At 46.1% G+C, this 26,435-nt stretch overlaps 1 protein-coding gene across 1 annotated transcript in view; it reads left to right on the top strand.

The window, feature by feature from the left end:
* The window catches only part of INO80C (INO80 complex subunit C), a 72,190-nt gene extending 52,752 nt beyond the window's left edge, over positions 1 to 19,438 (top strand). Inside the window, exons 4-5 of the mRNA XM_015408260.1 lie at positions 12,538 to 12,605; positions 18,580 to 19,438. Of these exons, the coding sequence (XP_015263746.1) occupies positions 12,538 to 12,605; positions 18,580 to 18,711 (200 nt within the window). The 3' untranslated portion in view covers positions 18,712 to 19,438. The remainder of the gene's footprint in view (positions 1 to 12,537; positions 12,606 to 18,579) is intronic.
* Positions 19,439 to 26,435: the final 6,997 nt, after the last annotated feature.

The raw sequence follows: 26,435 nt of genomic DNA, 5'->3' as shown, positions 1-26,435 counted from the left end.
TGCCAGAGGATGTGGTGATGGCCACAGGAATAAACAGCTTTAAAAGGGAATTATATAGATTCATGGAGGAGAAGTCTACCAATGGCTACTAGCCACAGTGACTGAAGGCAACCTCCCCATTCAGAGGCGCTAACCTCTGAATCCCTGAGCCAGGGGGCAACATCAGGGGAAGTCCTCAGCCTCTATGTCCTGTTGTTGGCCGTCAAGAGGAACTGGTTGGCCGCTGTGTGAGACAGGAGGCTGGACTAGATGGACTATTGGTCTGATCCACAGGGCTCTGCTTATGTTCTGATAACTGACTGAGCCAATCACACATTCTCAGCCTAACATAACCTCACAGGGTGGCTGTGTGGATAAAACGGAGGTGAGACAAACAATATAAGCTGCTTTGAATCCCCAGTGTGGTAGAAGGCAAGATATAAATAAAGTAAATAAATAGAAAATAGAAATGTTCTTGGGTGTACACTAGGAATGTGCATTCAGCTTTACCGAACCAAAAAATACAAATTAAATACCTTATCGGTATTGATCGGTATTCCTAAAGCCAAATGCCAGTTCAGAAAACTTTTTAGCTTCCGAATACAGTTTTCCGAATTTATTTGGCTTTTTCAGCTTTTGGGTAGCCGAATGCCTACTTCCCTCCCTCTGTGGCTTCCCTAGTCCATTTCACTCCCCTGCCAGTCAGCTGTGGGAGTGAAACTGACCAGGGAAAGCCTCCCCTCTCTTCTTTTCCTTTTCCAGCTGCCTTGGGGCTGCTGGAGAAGTGCAAGCAGAGAGCCCAGCCGTGTTTAAATGCCTTTCTTCCCCTCTCCCAGTTTGGGGAGGGAAAGAAAGGCATTTAAACATGCCTTCTCTTTCTTCCCCTTCTCTCCCTAAGCTTCTCCGCAGCAGCATGTTTTGATACCTGCCCTTCACTTCCCCAGCCAACCCACCGCGACCTGGGCTCCCTGCCTTCCCTTCTCCAGCTACCCTGGGCCACTTAGAGAAGGGAAGGCAGAGAGAGGATACTTTCCCTTGTCAGTCTCACTCCCCCCACCCACCTGTCTGCTGTTAGGTTTAAATGGCTTAAACCAAACAGCTGACTGGTGGGGAGTGAAATTGACAAGGAAACCTGCAGTGGCTCCCAGAGGGAAAGGAGGCATTTTGACACGCCTCCCTTCCCTGCTGTTGGGTATATCAGACCAGAGTATATATTCAATGATAGTGAATATTTCCCCAGTCCTGATACTTTACTGGATCACCTACACACTTCCTACAAGGACATTGTGGGTTCCGCACAAATAAATGCCCACCAAGATAGCAACACTACCTACCAGAAGGGAACTGTGCATCTTCTCAGTGACATTCAGAAACCACTGTCCTCCTGTCCAACACCAAAGCATCCAAAAGAGGACGTATTTATAATCACTCATGGCTGGCATTGAAGAGGTGGACTGCTGACAGGGAGCTGGACCCTCTTCAGCCAACATATAGGGACGTGGTGATATTCTTATTCAAAGGAAGGAGGCTCAGAAAAACCTTTCCACGAACAATCACTTAAAGAGATTCATCAGGGGGACACGGCAATTGGCTCCACCAGTCCAACATTCGAGCCTCTGAACTCAACAGAACTCAAGCTCTTATCATGGAAGGTAACCTTGCTGATAAAATTTGCGGATGATACGAAGTTGTTCAGGGTGGTGAAAGCCAGTGAGGATTGTGAGGCACTCCAAAGGGATCTGTCAAGGATGGGCGAGTGGGCGTCAACATTGGCAAATGGGGTTCAATGTGGCCAAGTGCAAGGTGATGCACATTGGAGCCAAAAATCCTAAATATAAATACACATTGATGGGGTCTGAACTGGCAGAGACTGATAAAGAGAGAGATCTTGGAGTTGTAGTAGATAACTCACTGAAAATGTCGAGACAGTGTGTGACGGCAAGAAAAAAGGCCAATGCTATGCTGGGCATTATTAGGAAGGGTATTGAAAACAGATCAGCCAATATCATAATGCCCCTATATAAATCTATGGTGCAACCTCATTTGGAATACTGTGTGCAGTTCTGGTCACCACACCTTAAAAAGGATATTATAGCTTTGGAAAAAGTGCAGAAAAGGGCAACTCGAATGATAAAAGGGTCGGAACACTTTCCCTATGAGGAAAGGTTAAAGCGCTTAGGGCTCTTTAGCTTGGAGAAATGACGACTGAGGGGTGACATGATTGAGGTTTATAAGATTATGCATGGGAAAGAGCAGGTAGAGAAAGAGGTTCTTTTCTCCCTTTCTCACAATACAAGAACTCGTGGGCACTCCATGAAACTGCAGAGCGGTCGGGTTAGAACGGATAAAAGGAAGTACTTCTTCACCCAAAGAGTTTTTAACACATGGAATTCACTGCCACAGGAAGTGGTGGCGGCTACAAGCATGGACGGCTTCAAAAGGGAATTAGATAAGCATATGGAGCAGAGGTCCATCAGTGGCTATTAGCCACAAGGTATAGATAGGGACTCTGGGGCAAGTGATGCTCTGTCTTCTTGGTGCTTGGGGGGGTCAACAGTGGGAGGGCTTCTAATGTCCTGGCCCCACTGGTGGACCTCCTGATGGCACTGGTATTTCTAGCCACTGTGTGATACAGAGTGTTGGGCTGGATGGGCCTTTGGCCTGATCCAACATTGGCGTCTCTTATGTTCTTATAGCCACAACTTCTGCCAGGAAAGCATCAGCATTTGTGGCACAATCCACAAGGAAGGAGTTGTGCATTTCCCCGAAATAATCTGTTTCGCTGCGAACGGACCTGTCCTTCATACTCAGGGTAAATTCAGGCTTTCATCTTAACTAGCCGGCTACACCGCAGTCCTTCTGTCCAAATCCAAAGCACTCAAAGGAACAAACAGGGCGTAAGTTGGACATTCACGGGGCTCTGCACGTCTACCTGGACAGGACAGCTATGTTTTGACAGCCGGATGTGCTGTTTGTTGCACAAAACCCAGACAAAAGGGTGTCAAGCCCACCACCACCTATTGGGTCAAGCAATGCATCACTGAGGCATACGAGGCACAAGGCCTGACACCAACAAGGGTGATCACTGCACACCCCACCAGGGCAGTGGCAGCCAGGGCAGCCTTCACCAGGATTACATTGGAGGAGATCTGCAAAGCAGCGGTACGGACGTCGTTTCCACCTTCATCAGCACAAGCAGCCTTCACAAGGAGGGCTCTGCAACCAGTGGTAGAACCTTGAAGTCCGGACATAGAAGCCCCCTGAAAAGCCCCCTGAAAATTCAGCTTGGGTACAGCTAACCAGTTTGGATAACTCCCCCCCCCCCCACTGAAGTAGAAACATTGGACCTTACCTGAAGGTTCTTTCTCTTCAGCAGCAGAAGAGAGAAACCTAGATGCAAGGGGTGGAGAAAAATGGAAGAGGAAGCACAAGGAAATGTGCCGTAAAGACAAAACAAAACGAAAAAATGATGATATAAACAGCAGGGTTTGGACATGACTGGAGGATCAACCTAGTTCTCTCCAATTGGAGCCATGCAAAAATTTGCATAGCCCTACCTGAGCGAGCAGAGGCATGACCTAACCAATCTGGATGACTTCCCCTCACCCAAAGAGAAAGAACCTTTGGGTAAGGTCCAACATTTCAATCCCCCCCTTTCCTCTTGGTTCAAGGCAACTTACAGTAATAGTTAATGCATCCCCAGCTAAAACCAAAAATAAAACAGCAAACCCTAATTGTCTCTCCCCCCTCCCCCCTTAAAAGATATCTGCCATTCAGACCCCCCTCCCTTCAAAAAGTAAAGGTTCCCTTGCTCGAAAACCAGTCGAATCCGACTCTAGGGTTGCGGTGCTCATCTCCGTTTCAAAGCCGAAGAGCCAGCGCTGTCCGAAGACGTTTCCGTGGTCATGTGGCCGGCATGACTAAACACCAAGGCGCACGGAACGCTGTTACCTTCCCACCGAAGTGGTACCTATTTCTCTACTTGCAATTTCTTGCTTTCAAACTGCTAGGTTGGCAGGATCCCTTCAAAAGGGGAGCCATAAAATCCATCCTAAAAGCCTGTAAGGGGAAGGGGAACTTCACAAGCATGAAACAGTTTGGTGAATGTGTGGTGAAATCAACGACTGGTTCAAGCCCCCGAAACTTGCAGCACCTCCTGAAGATCTCCAAGGAGAGGGGGCACAGTTGCCTCTTCAGAGAGCCCATTCCGCAGAGGCGAAGCCTCAGTGGAAAAGGCCCAGGCTCTGGTCACTGCCTGACAGGCCACCCTAACTGGTGGGATAGCCAACAGATGGCTGCCAAGATACCTTTTCCCACCATAGAAAACAATGGAGGGGATGGGGGCAACCTGTTTGGGGGCCTGTAGAATTGGACCCCCTGGTCCAATGTTCTGGAAACTTGGTGGGTATCTTGGGGAGAGGCTCCAGCACCTACCCTGCGGGTTTGGAGCCTCTCCCTCAAGCCCCCTCCCCTCCAGCCCCCAGAATATACCCTATGTTTTCTCCATTGACTTAAATGGCCCATAGGATATAATGGGGCCAAAACTGACATTGGGCTGGCCAAAAGACTCCCAATGGGCTGGTACTGCCGAAATTAACATGCAGAAGTCTTTCTGCCGGTGAAATTGATTATGCCCGATTTGGCTGGATCCGAATCGGGCCGAATTCTTTTTTCTTTTCTTTTTTGCACACCCCTACATGGAGATTGTCCCAAGTGTCCATTTACGTGGATCAGGAGCAGCATAACTTGGAACGTGATGATCCTGCCCCTCCCAAACAGCAAGTTGTCCTTTATGCAGGGGCAGGGAGGGGTTTGTCACAAGGATGGTGATTCTTCCACAGCAATAGGTGGCTGGCAGTGTACAATGCAGTGCCTTTAATTTTTAGACTTGCAGTTTGGTTGGGATAACAGGGGAAGGCAGAGGAAGGTGGATGGTGTAGTAGACTTTAGATCCTTTGTCCAAAAATAAATATGCTGCTAAGTGTTCTCAGGCTCTGATGTTATCCTGCCGGCAACGTGTTCCTAGTGTATTGTGACTGACAACTTGCTGATGATGCTATTTGTACTGCATCCTCTCTTCAAAAATAAACCTTCACATGAAAAAAAAAAATCTTGCAGTTAAAAATCAAGCAGTTGAAAGATGTAAATACGGCTGTCCAAGACCATCACTCAGAAGATATTAATGATGATTAAAAGGAGCTGATCTGCTAAACTGGAAATTCTTCAGCCATAAAATCCATCTCAAAAGCCTTAAGGGGAAGGGGAGCTTCACAAGCACAAAATAGATTTGTGAATGTGTGGTGAAATTAAGGACAGTTTGAAGCACCTGACAAAGGGCACGATGCCTGAAGGCGTGTCTGCGTGGAGGGCAGAGCTTGCTACGCCTCCTCAAACAGCTCCAGAGCACAGCAGTTTCCATTCCTTTGTTTAAGTGTTTGCGCAATTTCCTAGGTCATTGCCTATGCTTACAAGTGGGACATGCTTAAAGATTTATCAGATTTAAAAGATTACTGTTTACGTGTTTTTTTCCTGAACGATCGCATATCTGTCTTGAGCAGTAGTTTGTAGCTAACCTGTAAGAGGCATGTGCTGGAAGCTATTTGCAGATATTAAGCTGCAGGATATGAAAGAAGGGTTAACATAAGAACATACGAGAAGTCATGTTGGATCAGTCCAACAGCCTGTGTCACACAGTGGCCAAAACCCAGGTGCCATCAGGAGGTCCACCACTGGGGCCAAAACTCCAGAGTCCCTCCCACTGTTGCCCCTCAAGCACCAAGAATAGAGAGCTCAGTTCAGTTCTTTTCTATAGTAATCCTCTTTTAAGGTATTTTTATGCCCATAAAGCTGAACTGAACTGAATAGAGAGCATTACTGCCCTAGACATAGTGTTTCACCTACACCTAAAGCTGCAACCACTTTCTGCGGCAGTTAATTCTATGTGTTAATGACTCCTTAGGTGAAGAAGTACTTCCTTTTATCTCTCCTAAGCCCACTGCTCATCAATTTCATTGAGTGCCCACAAGTTTTTGTACTGTGAGAAAGGGAGAAAAGGACTTCTTTCTCTACCTTCTCTGTCTCATGCATAATTTTGTCAGCCTCTGTCATGTCACCCCTCAATCATCGTTTCTCCAAGCTAAACCTCCAAGCCTAACCTCTTTAACCTTTCTTCATAGGGAAGGTGTTCCATCCTTTTAATCATTTTAGTTGCCCTTTACTGCACCTTTTTCAATGCTGTAATATTTTTTTTGAGGTACAGTTACCAGAACTGTACACAGTATTCCAAATGAGGCCGCACCAAAAGTTTATACAGGGGCATTATGTTATACAGGCCCATTTGTTCCTTCCTAATAATTCCCAGCATAGCGTTTGCCTTTTTTATTACAGTCGCACACTGAGTCAACATCTTCAGTGAGTTACCTACCCTCGCTCCTTCTCTCTCCTGGAAGTTCGGACTACATCAACATATATTTATAGTTAGGATTTTTGGCTCCAGTGTACATTGTTTTGCACTTGCCCATGCTGAACCTCATTTGCCATGCTGATGCCCACGTGCCCAGCCTTGATAGATCCCTCTGGAGTGCCTCACAGTCCTCCCTGGGTCTCACTGCCCTGAACAATTTAGTTGTGATTACTATCATCAACAAATTTCCTGTAACAGATACACAAATTCATAAAGAATACATGTGTGAAGTCCTTTTAGAGTCTGTACAAAATATATAAAGTTCATTCCAAAATTCATTATATTTTACCAACTGTGCTGCCGAACAGGTGATATATCCTTTAAAATGTTCTTGCCAACTTCTGCATGTAGCACTTTCTACCCATTCTGTTCGGACACATATTGTGGAACACAAGTCCCATATTAGAAATCAAGTCACTAAAGCACCTTTGGTGCAACATTTTTTAGAGATGAATCATACATTTGGTTATTTTAAGTTTCTCATTGTAGAAAAAATTGTTCCACATCCTTATGATAAATGCAATAAACATAAAGTTCTGCTTCGTAAACAAGCCTTTTGGATTCACAGAATAAGAATTTATGCTTCATATAGTCTGAGCGTTCATGTTTTCTGTAGTATGAGCATGTTCCTTTAAAAATTAGCTAACTTTTTACAACTGTGATCATGTACAACTGTGACTATCTGATAGTAATATGCTCTTCTAAAATCTTAAATGTTAGGAGGCTTTACCTAGAATGTTTGAGATTAGTTCCTGATGAAGGTTGTGGATTGGTGCCTGATTAGTAAAGAGTATCTTATATTATGTGGTAAGTTATCTGGGCATCTAGTAATGCTATGGGTTTATTTTGGTATGCAATGGCTGTTCAAAGAGAATTAGCCTATGGTTTTCTTTCGGGAATTATTCTATACTAAAGGCTCTACCAGTGTCAGAAAGCCTTGAAAGGTAGTCCTTGGGAAGCTGCTAATTGGTGCCTTAGAACAAAAATAAGAGATTTGGTAAGATAGTCTAATATCATGGCTTTTTAGTGTTTGTGCTTAAATTGACCATATTATGTATGTTTTGTACATGTGGTTAAAGGGCATATGGTCCTTTCTATATGCTTTTTCATATTTTCAGTTCTTACCTGAGGAAGATTTTGAAATGAGTGGCATAGCCAGAAACCTCATCCCTGCATGGATTTTCCTGCATGAATATTGGAATAAACTTTTATATATTTTGTATGGCTAAAGTAGAAAGTCAAAAGGTAACCGGAATAACAGTCAAGTTTGGCCTTGGAAAGCAAAATGAAGCAGGACAAAGGTTAACAGAGTTTTGTCAAGAGAACACACTGGTCATAGCGAACACCCTTTTCCAACAACCTAAGAGGCGACTCTACACATGGACATCACCAGATGGGCAACACCGAAATCAGATTAACTATATAATTTGCAGTCAAAGATGGAGAAGCTCTATCCAGTCAGTAAAAACAAGACCTGGAGCTGACTGTGGTTCAGATCATGAGCTACTCACTGCAAAATTCAGACTTAAACTGAAGAAAATTGGGAAAACCACTAGGCCATTCAGGTTTGACCTATATCGCATCCCTGATGAATATACAGTAGAGGTGAAGAATAGATTCAAGGGTCTGGATTTGATAGATAGAGTGCCTGAAGAACTATGAACGGAGGTTCGTGACATTGTACAGGAGGCAGCAATCACCACATCCCAAAGAAAAAGAAATGCAAGAAAGCAAAGTGGCTTTCTGATGAGGCTTTACAAATAGCAGAGGAAAGAAGGAAAGCGAAAGGCAAAGGCGAAAAGGAAAGATTTACTCAACTGAATGCAGATTTCCAGAGAACAGCAAGGAGAGATAAGGAGGCCTTCCTGAATGAACAGTGCAAAGTAATAGAAGAAAACAATAGAATGGGTATTTCTGAGCTGTTCCATAGACTCCTGTAACTGCAGCTGTCTTTTCTGGAAAGAGCATTGGAGAGACTTTTTGGGGGAGTCTGTAACTGGGACGCCAGAAATGTAATCCACCCCCAACTTGAAGAGATTGTAAAAGAGCAGGTGGCAGGGTGAGGTTCCCTGTGCATTTGGTGTGTGTAACTTGCAGGGGGTCCATTCTATATACTTTTGAACCTGTGTCTGACATGTCCCCCCAAAAAACACTTCCCTGACTTGACCTTAGTCCTGTTGGGTTCACAGTGCCACAGTGGCACTAGTTCTGCTGGGCACATTGCACTGGTTCTGCTGGGCTTGCAAAAATGCCTCCAACCTTCAGTTTCTACTGCAGAGATTCTCTGGGACTTCGATTCTGTTCTGCATGGCTTCTGTTGTCCTTGCTTTTTTGCTGTTTTTCCCTCCATAGGAGCACCTTCTTTGGGGGGCTGTAACTTGGACCCCATAAATCCAATCCTCATCAAACTTGGAGGGCAAGTAGAGGAGAGTCATCTGGAGATCTCTTGCATGTTTGGCATCTTTAATTTGCACAGGATCCATTCTATACAATCCTGACCCTCATGAACCTGTGCTTGTCATTTCCCCAGAAAATGCTTTCCTGGGGACACCTTCTTTGGGGGAGCCATAACTCGAACCCCATAAATTCAATCCTCACCAACCTTGGCATGTAGGTAGAGGAGGGTTAGCCGGATATCCCTTGTGAGTTTGGTGTCTCTATCATGCTGAGGGGTGTTCTACCATGTCACAAACCTCACAAATGAAACTGGTTTATTTGTGATGTTTCATGGTTCATGAAGCTGGCATACCATGAACCATACCACATTTTCCCAGTTCATGCCCATCACTACTCAACACCAGTTCTCTAGGTGAAATCCATCTGGTTGTCCTCATGAATTACCCCTGCATTGACCCATGTGGATCTATAAGAACCAGATCATCACTGAGACAGTACCCTAAGACCACAATTGTACCTTTAAAGATTGACTACCTCTTTCAATAGTCTTTCAGTAGTCATGTATGGCTGCGAGAGTTGGACTATAAGGAAGGCCGAGCGCCGAAGAATAGATTCTTTTGAACTATGGTGCTGGAGAAGACTCTTGAGAGTCCCTTGGACTGCAAGAAGATCAAATCAGTCAATCCTAAAAGAAATCAACCCTGACTGTTCCCTGGAAGGCCAGATAATGAAACTGAAGCTCAAATACTTTGGCCACCAAATGAGAAGGGAGCACTCACTGGAGAAGACCCTGATGCTGGGAATGATTGAAGGTCAAAGAAGACGGGGACGGCAAAGGATGAGATGGTTAGACAGTGTCATCGATGCAACGAACATGACATTGAGCCAACTTCAGAGGCCGGCGGAAGACAGGAGGGCCTGGCGGGAGCTGGTCCATGGGGTCACGAAGAGTCGGACTCGACTGTGCGACTGAACAACAACAAATGGTCTCTAAAAGGATTTCACACATGTATTCTTTATGAATTTGAATATTTGTTACATGAAACTTATTGATGGCAGTAATCATGACTATATAATAACCAAGAATACACAATTGATTTTGATATATCTTTATTAATTTATTAGTGCCTTGTTCACAGTAATTTTTTCTTTTGTTGGTATTTTTATTATTGTGATTCTTTTGGTAATGTCTGAACAACTTAGTGTCATCCACAAATTTAGCCACTCCAGTGCTTATTCCCAACTCCATTTGTGGATCATTTATGAACAAGTCAAAAAGCGCCGCACCTAGTACCCTATGGTACCCCATTGCTTACCACCTTCCACTATGAAAACTGTTTTTAATCCTCAAGAGGACTTGTCCTCTTATCCCATGACTGCTGAGTTTGCTTAAGAGCCTTTGATGAGGAACTTTCTTAAAAGCTTTCTGGAAGTCTAGGTAAACCGCCCACCCAGCGGTTCAAAAGCATTAACATCTAAAGCAAGTAGATAAATGGGTACCTGCCCTAGGTGGCAGGGGGCACCTCCCCACTAGTGGGGTGTGCAGCAGAGGCGACGGCAGCGGCAGCGATGGAACAGTGATGGCAGAATCTAATGTTGGAGCGGCTGAGGAGCATCTGGCGAGTGCGGTGTGAGTCCGGCAGAGGCGGAGCCACGGAGGTGCGGCAGCACGGCGGCATAGCGCGACGGAGCCGGAAAGGACAATAGCTGGAGCTGCGGCGGCCGCAGGCCGCACACCGGAGGAGCCCCGCCGAGAAAAGGAGCCGCGGAATCGGAAGAAGATCTGCCCCGGGACACGGAAGGAAAGCGCCAATGTCTGAGGCCGGCGAAGAAAGCCAGACATCAGCAATGGATAGGCCCCGCTGCCAGGTGCTGGTAGGAAGTCACACCCCCCCTCATGATTGTGGCCTTAGTTAGGGAACAAATAATTGTGTAAGCCGCTCAGAGACCCCTCGGGGTTCGAGCGGGATACAAGCCGAAAGCATAAATAAATAAATATAAATAAATAAACAGCATCTGCTAGATCCCCCTTGTCCACATGTTTGGTTACCCCCCCTCAAAGAACTCTAAAAAGTTAGTGAGACCAGATCTTCCCTTACAGAACCCATGCTGGTTCTTCCTCAATAGCTGTTGCTCATCAGTGTGCCTACTAATTCCATCTTTAATAACGGATTCCACCAGCTTTCCTGATATTGACTGACCGGCCTGTAATTTTCCAGATCTTCTCTGGAACCCTTGTTTAAGAAGGGGGTTACATTAGCTACCTTTCAGTCCTTGGGAATGGAGGCAGATTTTAGTGATAGATTTTATATTTTTGTCAGGAGATCCACAAGTTTGCATTTGAGTTCTTTCAGAACTCTTGGATGTATGCCATCTGGGCTGGTGATTTGTCAGGTTTTAATTTTCCCATCAGTCATAGGACTTTCTCTCTCATCACCTCAATCCGACTTGGGTCTTTCAACATCCCTCCTGAAATCAGTGATTCTGTAGTGGGCAGGCACCTCCGATCTTCCACAGTGATTTCCCTATCATCCTTTAGTAATCCTTTCCCCTCTTGGTCATCTGAGGGCCCAACTGCACCCCCTGGCTGGGCTGTTTTTATGCTTCTAATGCTTGGTTTTATGCTTTTATGCTTGAAGGCATTTTTATTGTCGGTTTTTATGTTTGTTGCAGTAGTCCTCATAGTCCGTTTTTGCCTGTCTGATCACTGACTTGCATTTTATTTGCCACAGCCTGTGCTCCCTTTTATTTACCAAACTCAGACTAGCCTTCCACTGCTTAATGGAATCCTTCTTACCTTTTATTACTTTCATTACTTTATTTGTTAACCATGCAGGCCTCTTTAAAAACCAATTCGTACCTTTCCTAACGTGCAATATACATTTTATCTGAGCTTCCAGTATTGTAGTTTTAAATAGTCTTCCGAGGATATTATCCGTGTGCCTAACTGACTGTCTGCTTCTCCAGGTCACCCACCTTGGCCTTGAGGGTTTGAAAACATTCCCTCAGAACCAGGAGCTCCTTGCACTGAGCACACACCCATGACTTCTGTTCAGTTGGCTGACAAATCGCCAGGCCCAGATGGCATACAGCCAAGAGTTCTGAAAGAACTCAAATGCAAACTTGTGGATTTCCTGACAAAAATATAAAATCTATCGTGTTACACTGAGTGCAATACACTGGATAGCCCCCAACCCCCTGCTAGCATTCTACCTTCATAATTGTCTTTTTTCATCCCCCTTTGTTTGTGGGAAGTCTGCTTACCCAGTTAGGGATGTGGAGAGATTAGTGCCCTGGCTTCCTCACCCTGCTGCTGAACTGGCACGTCTGCTAAACTCCCGTGTTTATTCCCTCGTTCCAGACACTTTATCACTGGAGCAGGTCTGCTGTCTTGCAGAGCTGGGGCCTGCTCGTAGGAGCCCTCAAGCCCCTGGACCATTCACACACTCTCAGCAGAGACTACCTCCCAGGATTTTTGTGAGGGGAAAAGGAAGAAGGAGACAGCCATTCACGCTGCCTTGAATTTCCTGGAGGAAAGGCAGGATAAAAATGTGAAAGATAGTCCTTTCTGCCTTTTTGTATTTCTCTCTCTTAAGAACTGCTTGGCTGGGGGGGGGTGTAAACAAATAGCTGTGTAGACTTAGCTGGTCCTACCATTAAATGCACTTTCTTCTGTTCTGTTTCTACCACTCTTCCAGACTTCAGTATTGATGCTCCTCCTTGCTTTAAACCAGCCAAGAAATACTCTGATATTTCAGGACTTCCTGTAAGTATGTTTTTCCCCTCGTCTTGCTTTATTTTTCACAGCTTAGAGCAGAGGTGTCGAACTCATTTGTTCAAAGGGCCGGATCTGACATAAGTGTCACTGTCTCTGGCTAGGCCATGTGTACCATAAAATGTAATGCCGGGTACTGGAGATATAAACTTCAGTAAGGACACAGGCAAACCCAATTAACAATATGATTTTTACTCAAAATACAGACATGCTTAAAACATTAAGAGCCTTACAGTATTTCCTTTATATAACAGTCTTTGATAACTGACACCTCTTGAGTATGCTGTTTAGGTATGTATCTGTAAGCTGTCGTGGAATTAGGGCCTGGATTGAACTGCAGTCCTCTGGTAAATCTATATTACTTTAATTTCTATAGTAAAGTATAGATGAATCTTTGGTTCTGTAACCCAGGAGGCTTCAGGACTCTGCTGATGCATGACTCTGAGCATGACTCAGGTTTTAGAATTGACTCCCATCTGCCAGCCAGCCAGCTGTATTTCCCAATTTTCTGTGACAAAAATGCATTTCCTTCTGCTGTCATCTGCTTGGCGAGCTGTATTCAGTCCCTTTGAGAGCCAGTTTGGTGCCGTGGTTAGGTGCGCAGACTCTAATCTGGGAGAGCCGGGTTTGATTCCCCACTCCTCCTCTCGCACCTGGCTGGATGACCTTGAGCAAGCCGTAGTTCTGATAAGAGCTGTCCTTGAAAAAGAGCAGTTTCTGTCAGAGCTCTCTCAGCCCCGCCTGCCTCACAGGGTGTCTGTTGTGGGGAGGGGAAGGGAAAGGAGTTTGTAAGCTGCTCTGAGACACCTTCGGGTAGTGAAGGGCCATGGGGTATAAATCCAATCTCTCTCTCACCACTGGGTTCTCCCACTGACCGGTTGAGGCACGGACCAGCCCCTTTCCGGTTGCACAGTTCCAAGGGGTAAGGGTGAAACTAGATGCTTGACAAAGATGCAGACCTAGCAAAGACCAACAGAAAACAACTGTGATGAATTACCCGCAAAAATATATACTAAAGGAGACTTCAACAAAGTGAAATGCACATGTAATCGAGAATGAATACATACAATCCATCATAGGAAAATACAGAAGCCCACAGGATCCATGAAAGGAAAAAGTCCAGAGTAGGTAGTATGCAGTGTTTCAGACTTCTGGTCCTTCCTCAGGAGCAAAGAACAACTATAGGAAGTCTCATTCCATTTCCTTATAGGACAATACTATTCCGTTTCTTTATGGGCCAGGTCTCCTAAGCTCTAGTGAGCACCTCTCTAGGCTGCTTCTGTGTAACAGGACCAAACATGCCTCCATGGTCTTTGCTATTTCTTGCTGTGTGCTGCACTGTTGGTTGTTGGTTGCTCTAGTGGCCCGCTGTAAAGATGCAGACTTGGCAGGACAGAGCACAGCTGGGAGGGAGGAAGCATCGATGGTGGGACGGTACCTGATCTTTCCCTGCCTGCCACTACCTGGATCGCATGTCCCCAACCAGGCACATTTTCCCTGCAGCTACAGGGGAGTGAAGGGGAGGAGGGAGTGGTGAGGGAGGGAGGATTGACACACCTGATTATACTGAATCAGACCCTGGGTCCATCGAGCTCAGTATTGCCTGCTTTGACTGGTAGCGGCTCTCCAGTATCTCAGGCAGAAGTCTTTCACGTCACCACCTGCCTAGTCCTTTCAACTGGAGATGTTGGGGATTGAACCAGGGACCTTCTGCATGTGGGGTAGAGGCTCTCCCACTGAGCCACGGCCCCTCCCCTCTTGCTTGAGGTGCTCAGGACTTCTTTCTCAAGGTACACGTCTAGACATGCTGCAGACGTTACTCCCTGTCACATTCAGTCTTTGCTAATATTTAGGGAGATGGTTAAGGCAGGCATTTGCTGCTCAGGTGAAGAGCTATGGAGAAGAGCTATGGGTGGAGCTCTGCTTTGCTTTGCCTTTTCTACCCCAGGGAATTCCAAACGTTTGCCATATTACAGAACACAGTGATGCCCTTTATTGTAAGCTGCACTGAGCAGTGTTTCTTGCATTCTGTTTTGAATTTCTGGAAAGCGTTTTTAAATTTTTAATTTTTTTATTTTTTTTATTTTATGGTTTGTTTTTGCTTTTCGAATATACGTTGGAGCAAACTAATTTATGCAGCAGCCAAATCGCTCGCTCACAATTTTAATGCCGGTAGCTCACCAAGTAGAATTTTTGCTCACAAGACTCCACAGCTTAGAGGGAGCATTGCCTTGGAGCACTTCCTATACGGGACTATGGGCGGAAGACACCTCTTTGCCCTTTAGAGGTGCCAACAGGCCTGCAGAAAAATGCTGAATTCCTTTAACTTTAAGTTTTTAAATGGGCAGCTGAAGGTTTTCATGGCACAGGGGTAAATAACATCACCTGGGAAATAACATGCCATCATGCCCCCTGTTAAGGGGGCAGGACATTTTTTCCCTCCAGGTTGTTGGCAGCTCATCTTTCCATTGATAAGGATTCTCCACACCAGCTGTTCTGTTGAGATAAGTGAATTGGCCTCTTGTAGAACCAAGCAAGAATCCTTACAAAAAGGAGCTCTTCATTTAATCTTGCAGTCTCTTCCTAATGGAAATGTGCAAGGTCTTGTGTTTTCCCCCTCAATCTCTGTATTGTAGAGGTCTGTCACCCTGACCTGGATGGCCCAGGCTAGCTGACCCCATCAGATCTCAGAAGCTAAGCAGGGTCGGCCCCGGTCAGTACTTGGATGGGAGACCTCCAAGGGATACCAAGGTCATAACACAGAGGCAGGCAAGTGAGCCACAATCTTGAACATTTAGATTCTCTCACTTGGACTCTGCGAGGAAAACGTATTCAACTTCCAGATTTGTGACCAGCTTCTTCTTTTTTTTTTTTTTGACCAGCTTCTTTCTGACAATGTCAAGTTACAATCAGTTTGCCACGAATTCTGATACGACAAAGGATTCTTATTTTCCAATTTAAGCGCAGTCTGTTAGATTTTAGAAATCAAATTATGATTACTTGTCATGCAGATCTGGAGAATGTGTTCGAATTCACTTAATGGAGCTGACAATATACTATCAACATTTAAACTATCACAAAGATTCTTCAGTGCAACATAGAGGAACCATGGTACCTTCTCCTCAAGTTTGTCCTCCCAGTTTTGCTTTATTGAGAATACCATGCTTAGTCTGGTAATATTAAGAGTGTTTCCATACTTCAAAGAGGGCACAGTTTTGTCCCTGTACGAACCAAACTTGATTCAATAATGAAGTGAGACAAGGTCTGAACAAGTAACATTTTTTTCCTCCTAGAAGACCAAACACACAGAATAGAGCTAAGGAGCTGGCTCTTATTAATCAGTTCACACCTGAATTGCCTCTTGTTCCAGATTGCATCCAATATTGATTTGGGATAGGTGTATTATGGCTGAATTATGACCCAGCCCAGAGGATTCTGCATTCTCAGATTTTGTATAATGTTGGATAACATGATGGAGTTGTAATAAATTCTCAAGTCGGGGAAAGCCATTCCTCCCTGTTTTGTTGGTCTGCACATGGTATGAAAGACTATACGCACCGCTCACGTCTTCAGAAAAGAAGCTCACCCGCTGCCACAAAGGAAAGCTCCTCCCCTGCCACAAACTTTGTTAGTCTTTGAGGTGCTACTGGACTCTTGCTCTTCTCTCCTGCTACAGACAAACACAGCTCCCCATCTTGATGCCTCTCTATGGGCGTGAGTTGAGTAACACAAGTATCACCCACCAGAGCTTGATACTTTCTCCCCGCGGGATGCTCCTCCCTAGGGTTGCCAAACCTGTTTTTCCTTGCGGTGGGGGGCTCCCGGTCGGCGTCCTGAGCGCGCGCGCGCCGCATGCACATGCTTTCCCCTCAAATGGCTGTGGCCCCGCCCCCAGCGTGCCCGGCGTCATCACGTCACATCCGGATGACGTGCATGCCGGGGTGGGGTTTCCCCCGGGGCCCGATTCCGCGGAGGCGGAAATCGGGCCTCCAAAGCGGGGGGAAATCCGCCCCCTGGGGGGATTTGGCAGCCCTACTCCTCCCTCAAACGGGAGGGGAATGGATCGTGCCCCTGAATCTTCTTGTCTTGGTTTGTGATCAATTATTTTTTAATTATGCAGTCATCCCGATGATGGTAGAAAGTGCCTTCAAGTCGTGGCCGACTTACGGTGACCCCCGTGGGGTTTCCAAGGCAAGAGACCCTTCAGAGGTGATTTGCCACAGCCCGCCTCTGTTTAGCAACCCTGGACTTCCTGGGTGGTCTCCCATCCCATTAGTAAGCAGGGCTGACCCTCTGTAGTTTCCAAAATCTGATGAGATCGGGCAAGCCTGGGCCATCCAGGTCAAGGTTGCGGTCATCAAACTAAAACAAAATTCAGACCCAGCAGTTTTGTAGGGACTGTTTGCACTTTGTCTCCAGTGTTCCCTCTAAGCTGAGTCAGTGTGAGCTAGCTCACAGTTTTTGAGCCTCCAGCTCACACATTTTCATCTTAGCTCAGGAAGGAGGGCTCCAGACCAAACTAATCGATGCAGTAGCCAAATCACCTGCTCACAGCTTTAATGCCAGGAGCTCACAAGGTAGGATTTTTGCTCACAGGACTCCACAGCTTAGAGGGAGCATTGGACGTCTCTTGACATTCAAATGGAAGGCCACCAGTCTAGACACGCAGCAGTTATTTTATTCAACAAAACAGTCAAATGCTGAAACCTCAGCCTCTGCATGAAAGGGAATCAGCCCCGTTGCTGTAGCAACTGATAACGATAATTACATATATGTTGACTAATCCAGTCTGTAGCCTTTAACCTAAGTTTACAGAAGAGTGGGACTTTCCCCTGATTGTAGGATGGCGCTATGTCAATTTAACTTATTGGATAATTGGGAGAGAAGAATCTCCAGTGCAATTTATTTAACAATCTCTGTATGGTAATTACGGTTGCTGTCAGCACGTAGCAACGCTTCATCCCCTTGATTGAAACCATGTGACTTCGGGAGAACTTACTGAGGCCAGCTGGCTTTAAAGAACGGGAGACGACACCGTGGAGGAGATGGGTCTATCGATGGCTTATTAGCCGCAACAGCCGAACAGAAATGCCGGGTCCATCTGCAACAGGTCCTTCGACTCCCGATGGAGATGGAAAAGCAGTCACGAGTCCTCATCACACACATCAAATGCTATAGTAAATGTGGACAAAAATTAGCCAGTGAATCATTTAAATGATAAAAAATGTATATCCTAAGAACATGTGCGTGCCCACGAAAGCTTATACCTTGAATAAAACTTGGTTGGTCTGAAAGGCGCCATTGGACTCAAACTTTGTTCTACTACTATTTTTCCCTCCCCACCCCCACAATCAGATCAGTATGTAAAAGATTGATCGCCTCTGATTCTGGGTTTTGATTGTTGTCTCCCAAACTGAAGGTTGAAGACCAGCTTCTCTGCTCTTTCTCCCCTTTGCTTGTGTGTATTTCCAAAACATTGACTGATTTCTTTTATATGCTACAAAGCTGGAAAGAATTGGCACCCAGTGACTTCTCCCGAAGCGCTCAGTACGGCTCGCATGGCTCTGCCCAGCATTCTGTCTCTTGACAGTGGCCGGCCGTGGGCTCCCGCAGAATATGTAAGGAGGGCCTTATGACAGGTGTTTGTGCCCAAGAATCTGGTGTTCAGAGATAGACGGTTCCCTTTTTAGCTGTCGGCAGCCCATGAACGGTATGTTTGAAGTTATTTCAGCAACACTTGGAACACCTTTAGAACTGGAAATTATTTCATTATCATGAGTCGTGATGAAAAGAGCAAAGAAAAGAGAGAGACTGGGCACTGGAGAACTCTTTGTCCATGTTTCTAGTCAAGAAATGGTCTTTTTGTGTCTGTGGCACACCTCTGCAATATTAAGTTTTTTATGGGCTTTGAAAGGGATCTGTTTGCCAATTGCTCCGCTCATATGTTTGTCTGCTCCTTTTCTAGGCCAGCTACACGGACCCACAAAGCAAGCTGAGATTTAGCACCATCGAGGAGTTTGCTTATATTCGGATGCTCCCGTCGGATGTTGTCGCCGGCTACCTCACTCTAAGGAAAGCTACCGCTGCAGTGCCCTGAGAAGCACAAGGGAAGCCGACATTTGGTTGGGAAAACGCATCGAAGGAATGAGACTTTTGACAGTAGAGGGCAACGGGGGGGTTGCATTTAAGAGGTTAAAAATGTTAGAGTTAATGTAGGGATTCCAATGATGTATTTAACTTTGTCGTAAATATTTACTTGCTTCTGTGAAGTTTAACATGTTGAACAAAAAGCCCTGAGCATTCGGCATGGCTGTAGTTGAGTAATCGGTCTCAGAGGGAAGGCAAGAGGAGCTTGAATGCAGAGGATGGTTTCTAAGTCAGACTTGTGTAAAGACTTCTGCTCTGGAGTTAGAAAAGCTGTATGCTTTAACGTTCTTGTGTCTGTAAAGTAACACCAAACATTTGACAAAAACTAGCGCTCCCCCTCACAGGTTCAAGAGCTGGATAACAAAACAAGGTAGAGGAACCTTAACTATTAACAATCAGACAAAACCATCCTTCTATATTACCTTCATTGGGTACTGATCTCTATTTCATGTAAACTTATAATTCATTTTTGCTGTGCAAATGGTCTGTAACTGGCCAAACCCGGCACTGTTTAATTAACATAAAATCACAGACTGCAAAGCTCTTTTATTCCAGGTGTATTGCTTGATTTATTACACTTTTCATTTAGAGTTGGCATCTGCTACGGTCCACTGTTGTCGGTCCCTCGGTCACTGTGTCCGTAATTGTATAGAAATATTAATTCCTGTAGGCCTGGTCACTGTGTCCGTAATGTCATTCTCCCCCCCCCCGAGAGAGAGAGTGGGGCAGAGGGATCCCCAACGTGGTGTCTGTGGGCTCCGTGGTGCCCACCGGCACCTTTCCTGGCGCCCACCAAGTGTTTTTGGGAAGTGGGCGGGGCCTGGTGCAGCTTTTGCCCAGCAAGGCTTGTTATTGGTCACTGGAGATTTGATTGGATGTGCAGGTTTCTTAAAAGTTGCTTTGGCAGCAGCTGCCCCCACAGCACAAGGATCTTCCCTGTGTGACTGTACGCAGGGCTCTTTTTGTAGCAGGTACTAATTTGCATATTAAGTGACACACCCCTAATGTAGCCAATCCTCCAAGAGCTTACAGTAGCTCCTGTAAGAAGAGCTCTGTAAGCTCTTGGAGGATTGGCTACATTAAGGGGGTGTGGCCTAATATGCAAAGGAGTTCCTGCTACAAAAGAGCCCTGACTGTAGGTAAGCCACGTCAGCCATTTTGTGGCTGGCTCCGTCTCCTGCAGCAGCCATTTTGGCTGTGCCCACTACTCTGTGTCAGAATGCCAAAGGTGCCTGCAGGCTCAAAAAGATGAGGGGGGGGGGCTTTTTTCTCTCTCCTTCCTCTAAATCAGAAAGTAAAAAGGTTCTGCTGAAATGCCCTTTGCTTTTTGCCATCCTTGGAGCTGGGAAGAAGAGTCTGGATAAAAGACTGATGAAGCCATTCCTGACAGTCTGACGTGGGCCTGATAGAAGAAGAAGAAGATATTGGATTTATACCCCATGGCCCTTCACTTGGAGTCTCAGAGCGGCTGACAAACTCCTTTCCCTTCCCCTCCCCACAACAGACACCCTGTGAGGTAGAAGAAGAAGAAGAGATTGGATTTATACCCCGCCCTTCACTTGGAGTCTCAGAGCGGCTGACAAACTCCTTTCCCTTCCCCTCCCCACAACAGACACCCTGTGAGGTAGAAGAAGAAGAAGCGATTGGATTTATACCCCGCCCTTCACTTGGAGTCTCAGAGCGGCTGACAAACTCCTTTCCCTTCCCCTCCCCACAACAGACACCCTGTGAGGTAGAAGAAGAAGAAGAGATTGGATTTATACCCTGCCCTTCACTTGGAGTCTCAGAGCGGCTGACAAACTCCTTTCCCTTCCCCTCCCCACAACAGACACCCTGTGAGGTAGAAGAAGAAGAAGAGATTGGATTTATACCCGGCCCTTCACTTGGAGTCTCAGAGTGGCTGACAAACTCCTTTCCCTTCCCCTCCCCACAACAGACACCCTGTGAGGTGGGTGGGGTTGAGAGAGTTCTTTGACAGAAACTGCTCTTTTTCAAGAACAGCTCTTATCAGAACAATGGCTTGCCCAAGGTCATCCAGCCAGGTGCCAGTGGAGGAGTGGGGAATCAAACCCGGTTCTCCCAGATTAGAGTCCGTGCACTTAACCACTACACCAAACTGGCACCCAGGGACCAGAAGAGAGAGGTCTAGGAAGCAGATCCTGCAGTTTCCAGATTGCCTGCCTGTCCAAAAGCACTAATTATCTGCTGTCGCCGTGGGACAGAGAAGCTCATAGTGCTCTGGGAGTCATGAAAAGCAGCCATTATTGAACAGTGTTGTCAAGAATGGAGACAGAAAGAGGCTACTAAGAGGGGACACGATAGAGGTTTATAGAATTATGCACACGGCTGGAGACAGCTCACAAAGAGAACTTTTTCTCCCACTCTGAAAACAGTAGAACTCGAGGACACCCAGTGAAGCCGACGGGTAGTAGATTGAGGACTGACAAAAAGGAATACTTCATTACACCGCGAGTGATTAAAATGTGGGATTCGCTGCCAGAGGAGGAGTTGTGGCTGCAGGTACAGACCGTATTAAAAGGGAACTGGACAGATTCGTGGAGGGAGAGGTCTGTCAACGGCTACTGGCCACGGTGGCTGAGGGGAACCTCCACATGCAGAGGCACTAAGCCTCTGAATCCCAGAGCCTCAGCCTCTATGCCCTACTGTTGGCTGTCCAGAGGACACTGTGTGAGACAGGATGTTGGACTAGATGGGCCACCGGTCTGATCCTGCAGGCCTCTACTTATGTTCTTAAGCAGCTTGGATGCCCAGTGCAACCCCAAAAGTCACCCTACATCTCTTATGGAAGGCCGTTGGCCTTGTAAACCCCAGTAGTCAAGAGTGACCACCCACCACAATCTTTTCCCTGAGCTACTATCTGTTTCTCAGGCCAAGGATAGCAGATTTGTGTATTTGGCCAGGCCTCCTCTCCGAATTGGGATTCACTGCCTGGTTTGCTGTCATCTTTTTCCTGGGGGATGCAGGAGGTAACTTGCAGGTGGAACAGAACTGCTGCATTTGATAACTGTCTAGTTCCCAGGTGCCAGGCTAGCAAAATCAGGGAAGCTGTTTATGCAGGACAAATGGCAAAACCTATTACATGGACCCCTGTGTCATCCCCTCCCCCCCCAAAAAAAAGCATACTAGACAAAGCAGGTTTAAGTGTGATGGGTTTGACTTGGGGAAAAGCCATCTGTGATGGGCACTTCTTGCCGAACACCCACCTATCACTGATAGGCCACCTTCTTTAATTGCTAGGAGCACTTCTGTAGCACTTGTAAAATGCTTGTAATTTTATCTTGTGGGACGAAGTGTGTCTGTTATCTACTAGCAATGTCTGAAACCCGTCTGTTGATCTCTATGGAGATTCCTACTTTCCCTTTTCAAACTCTCCCTAAACCTCGACTCTGAGTTTGTTAGAAAAAGGACAGATTATGAGGATAACAAGAAGGTTTGAGAAAGCAGATAACTGGACGAGGCAGGAAATTTTTTTTGCCAGTTAAGCTGAAAAGTTGAGAGTAGACTTGACTGCCTTCAGGGCAACATGCGAAAAATGGATTTTTGCAGCTCGAAAGCAGCGGCTGTGTCCAGCTTCTCTGCTCAGGTTTCACCTCTCTGCCACTTCCATTCTAAATCCAGAAAAAAATACCCTATCAAATGTTTCAGAATCGAAATGCCCAAAATATTTATGTGTAAGTAATATTTGTGGGGCCGAGTGGAAGGGTAATCTTCCCAGGTGACTGACTGGGGATGAGTCTTTTCAGGCCACTGGTGTTTGATGCCAGTCTAAAGGATGGGATACAGAGCTCTGGGACTGGCACGCCCTCTCTTTGCAATCTGGCTCAGGAATGGTCTCTCCTTCTGGCTGCACCTCTTGTGCAGCTGCCGGGGACTCTTCCTCCTCCTCCTCGGTTACTGCTGAGGGTTCTTCCTCTGGGCTGTCTCTAGAGGAGGCTGAGTTGTTCCCTGCCTCTTCCTCCTCTGAGGAGGGGTCAGCCTCCGCCGGACCCGGACCCACAACAGGCTGGCACTTTCAGCCCCACGCACCCCTGGCCCTTGGCCGTCGATGCAGACAAGGCGGCTCAGCTGACACCAATCTCAATATAACGTGGACTCAGGTAAAACGCGGTATAGAACTGTGGACCCAGACATCCACGTTGTATCGGGTCTGCGGTGTACCATTAGAAAGAGATTATTACGAGGTGAACTGTCTCCAGGTTAATCGGTTAATCATTCATATTTGGACTGCTGTACTTTATGGTAAGGAGAAAAATAATCATTACCTTAATGATAACAATTGGAACAGTTTTATTTAACTAAAATTTGGAGAGGAACAAAATAGCTTAAGGTCTTTTTCTCAGCTCTGTGTATTTTTTTTATAATATGTTTGCTGTGAAGAAGAGGCATGTTGTCTTTGCAGACACAAAATTCACAGTCTTCAGAACTGCCAAACCAAGCATCTGCGATAATATCTTCTAGATAGAAAAACCGGCTAAAATAATCTTACAGAAACCTCTGGGAGAGCATGACATTCCAAATGGATTAATGGAAATTCATTTACCAAAAAGTTTTAACATTGCATGAATATAACAGCCACATGCTGCATAATTAAAAACTAATCCATATTCTATGATGAATAAACTTTGGACTATAATGTATCTTAGACAGAAAACTATCTTTAGATAGGTTTTCCCCCCTCAAAAAGCATTCTATTTAAAAACCCAATTTAAATTTTAAAAAAACCAATTTAATTTTTTTAAAAGAAACAAATGATAGATTTTTATCCACCCCGACCTGGATGACCGAAGTCCCGCAGATCTCACCAGTTCTCGGAAGGCTGAGAGCCTGGTGGCTTCTGACCAGCTCAGCACCAATACAGAGTGGCTTCTAAAATGTGTTACTGGTGGCCCATCAATAGAAATAAAATGGTCACTGGAAACCTCTTCTATATCAGTAGTCTGAAGCTATACAGTTCTCTGGAACTTGATGCCTTTGAAATACTTAGAATAGTAATTTTCTTGAGGAAGATTATCAAAACGAAGTCTTCAATATCCGGATTCTTTGTTGGAAAGAACTACTTTGGAAAGAGGATTTTATGGAATATTTCACTGTGTATCAGAAGATTCATATTTAGTATCATTGTGCTTTATTGTGCCAGGATTATATTCATGTACTGCACACATTGTATCTGTCCAATATATTAACATTATTACTAGTTCTACTGTGTCCTGCGTCACAGCTTTTCCCCATTGTTGTTACTGCTCTGGTACTCCCCCCACCTCCAGGAATTCCCCAAGTTGGAGTTGGCAACCCTAATTGAGCCCCAGAAGGAACTCATAAATGCCCATTTGCAAGAGCAGTTCCTATGACTGAGTGGGACACGCCTTGTTCTGTGCTTCACTGTCTCGGAAGCCGTGAAGGACGGGCCGTAACACATCCACTTTGTACGCCTCAGTCTTGTTCTTCAATAGCTTTCGAAACAAACAGCTTTGAAATGTAAAGGTCCTGCCAGGAGCAAATAAGTTGTAGCATCCACTTGATGGTTTCCCTTTTTGTGACTGTGAAGTGCCAGAGCAGATCACGGGTTCCATACTTCTCATACTTTTTAGTCATGTTTCATTTCTTGGTGTTTGTTTTGGCTCAGTTTTTGTTCTTTGTGAAGTCATTTGACCCGCTACTTTTCATGAAACAAGCTGCTGTTTTGCATCTCGGAAGGCCACAGTCAATAAGAAAACTGTGCCTATAAGGAGCATTGTGTATATCCAGTGGGAATCCCTTGAAGTCTCTGGGCTAGTAAGCCTGTAAATGAAACCAGATGTAGAGTTGTATACAGCTAAGTGAGTCAGTGGTTGAAAGACTGTACTGCTCTGTCTTCTCTTTCTTTCTTTTCTCTACAAAACAGAGGCCCATAACCTTTTTGAGCATGGGGGGCACCTTTGGAATTCTTACACAGTGTGGTGGGCGCAGCCACAAAATGGCTGCTGCAGAAGGCAGAGCCAGCCACAGAATGGCTGCCACAGATTACCTTCAGTCACACAACAAAGATTTTTGTGCTGTGGTAGCACCTGCCACCAAAGCAACATTTTTAGAAATCGGCGCAGCCATTCAGAAGCCTTGCTGGGCAGAAGCCACACTTGGCCCCGCCCACTTTCTGAAAACATCTGGCAGGCACCAAAGTGTGGCCGGGCATCCCCTTAAGGACCCCTGCGATAGAAGGAGGGGAGGTTGTGGCTCCTTTTGCTGCCTGAGGCGCCAAAAGGAAAACGTCTTTAATTCCTCTTTTTGCTTTTATTTTTAAAATTTATACAGGATTTTATAGGATTTTTTTTTTTTAGCAGATCTCCTAAGTTAGTTAGCAAAAAATAAGCAGAAGTCTTGGGGCACTTTAAAGCTTTTTACTGCAGCATAGGTTTTCATGGACTGGGGCCCCCGCTTTGTCAGACGCCATTTCTTTCTCACTGTCAGGTCCCCTAGTGAAGACACTCTCCACAACACACTTAAGCAGTGGTAGTTTATTGAGATAGGCTTACTTCGGGAAACAGGCTCTGTGTCGGAACTAACACAAAGGCGCGCAAAAGCCTCTGTTACAGGTAATACAAAATACACCCCACATCTCAGGCATACGTCACCATTCAGCCCCTGCGGCCACTGTGGCGGCCCTGACAGAGATGCCGCGCCTTATCTACTTGCTAGCCTGGCAGAAGAGACTCCAAGGCCAGCTCCCTTGGGAACTAGCGCTGGGGTGCAGGTGAAGGAGAGTTATGGCTTCCAAAAGCATCCACTCCGACCCACGGCACTCCCCTCAGGAATTCCCTCCCCGCAGAACCATGACAAGCAGTGAAGTGGGACGAGGTGAAACGGAACCAGAGCTTGACACTCACTCATTCTTAAAAGCTTTGAGATGATAACGTATTTCATTTGGTGTTCTGTTTTTAAAGAGTTCCCTTGGGGAGGGGCATGAAGTCGCGGCCCCCTTGGGGTGACCCTGCAAGGTTTCAAGGCAAGAGGGGGAGGGTTGCCCTGGCCCACCTGAGCGTCATGACCCTGGCCTTTCTCGGGGCCTCCCACCCAAACACTAACCCGGGCCAGCGCTTGCTTAGCTTCAGCCTGAGCCGTCCAGGGCAGGGCAAAAGTCCTCTTACACCCGTGGAATTCTACCCAAAGAACACCAGGGCCAATGAAGAGGGGTTCCCCCCCCCCAGCCCCTCCAGAAGGCATGTTAGCGAGGGCTTGGGTGGACTCTGAAGGCTGACTCCGTGCCATTGTTGCCTGATCCAGGGCTGAGGGTGTGGCTGTCGTGTCTGAAGAGACACTCTAATGGTCCGAATCATTAGCAGTAGAAAAGAGCAAAGCTCCAGCAGCCCCTTAAAGACTAACAAAATCTTTAAGCTCCTCCCCTGCCACAGATTTTGTTAGTCTTTCAGGGGCTTCTGAGCTCTTGCTCTGCTACAGACAGACTAACACGGCCGCCCACCTTAATTGTCAGTGTCGTGCACAGGAAAGAAAGCAGCTAGTCTTTGAGCGACATAGGTCCCAAGCTGAGGGGTGCTTTGTAGACCAAAGGCAGCACTTTAAACTGTGCCCAGAGAACAATGGGGAGCTGGTGGCAGTGCCAGGGCAGCCATCGAAGGCATTCTCTGAGCGCCAGTGCTGGCAAGGAGGATTCAGAAGCCC

Source organism: Gekko japonicus, unplaced genomic scaffold, assembly GCF_001447785.1.
Source record: "Gekko japonicus isolate JY-2015 unplaced genomic scaffold, Gekko_japonicus_V1.1 scaffold227, whole genome shotgun sequence".
Lineage (NCBI taxonomy): Eukaryota > Metazoa > Chordata > Lepidosauria > Squamata > Gekkonidae > Gekko > Gekko japonicus.
This window is presented reverse-complemented; position numbering and strand designations above follow the sequence as displayed.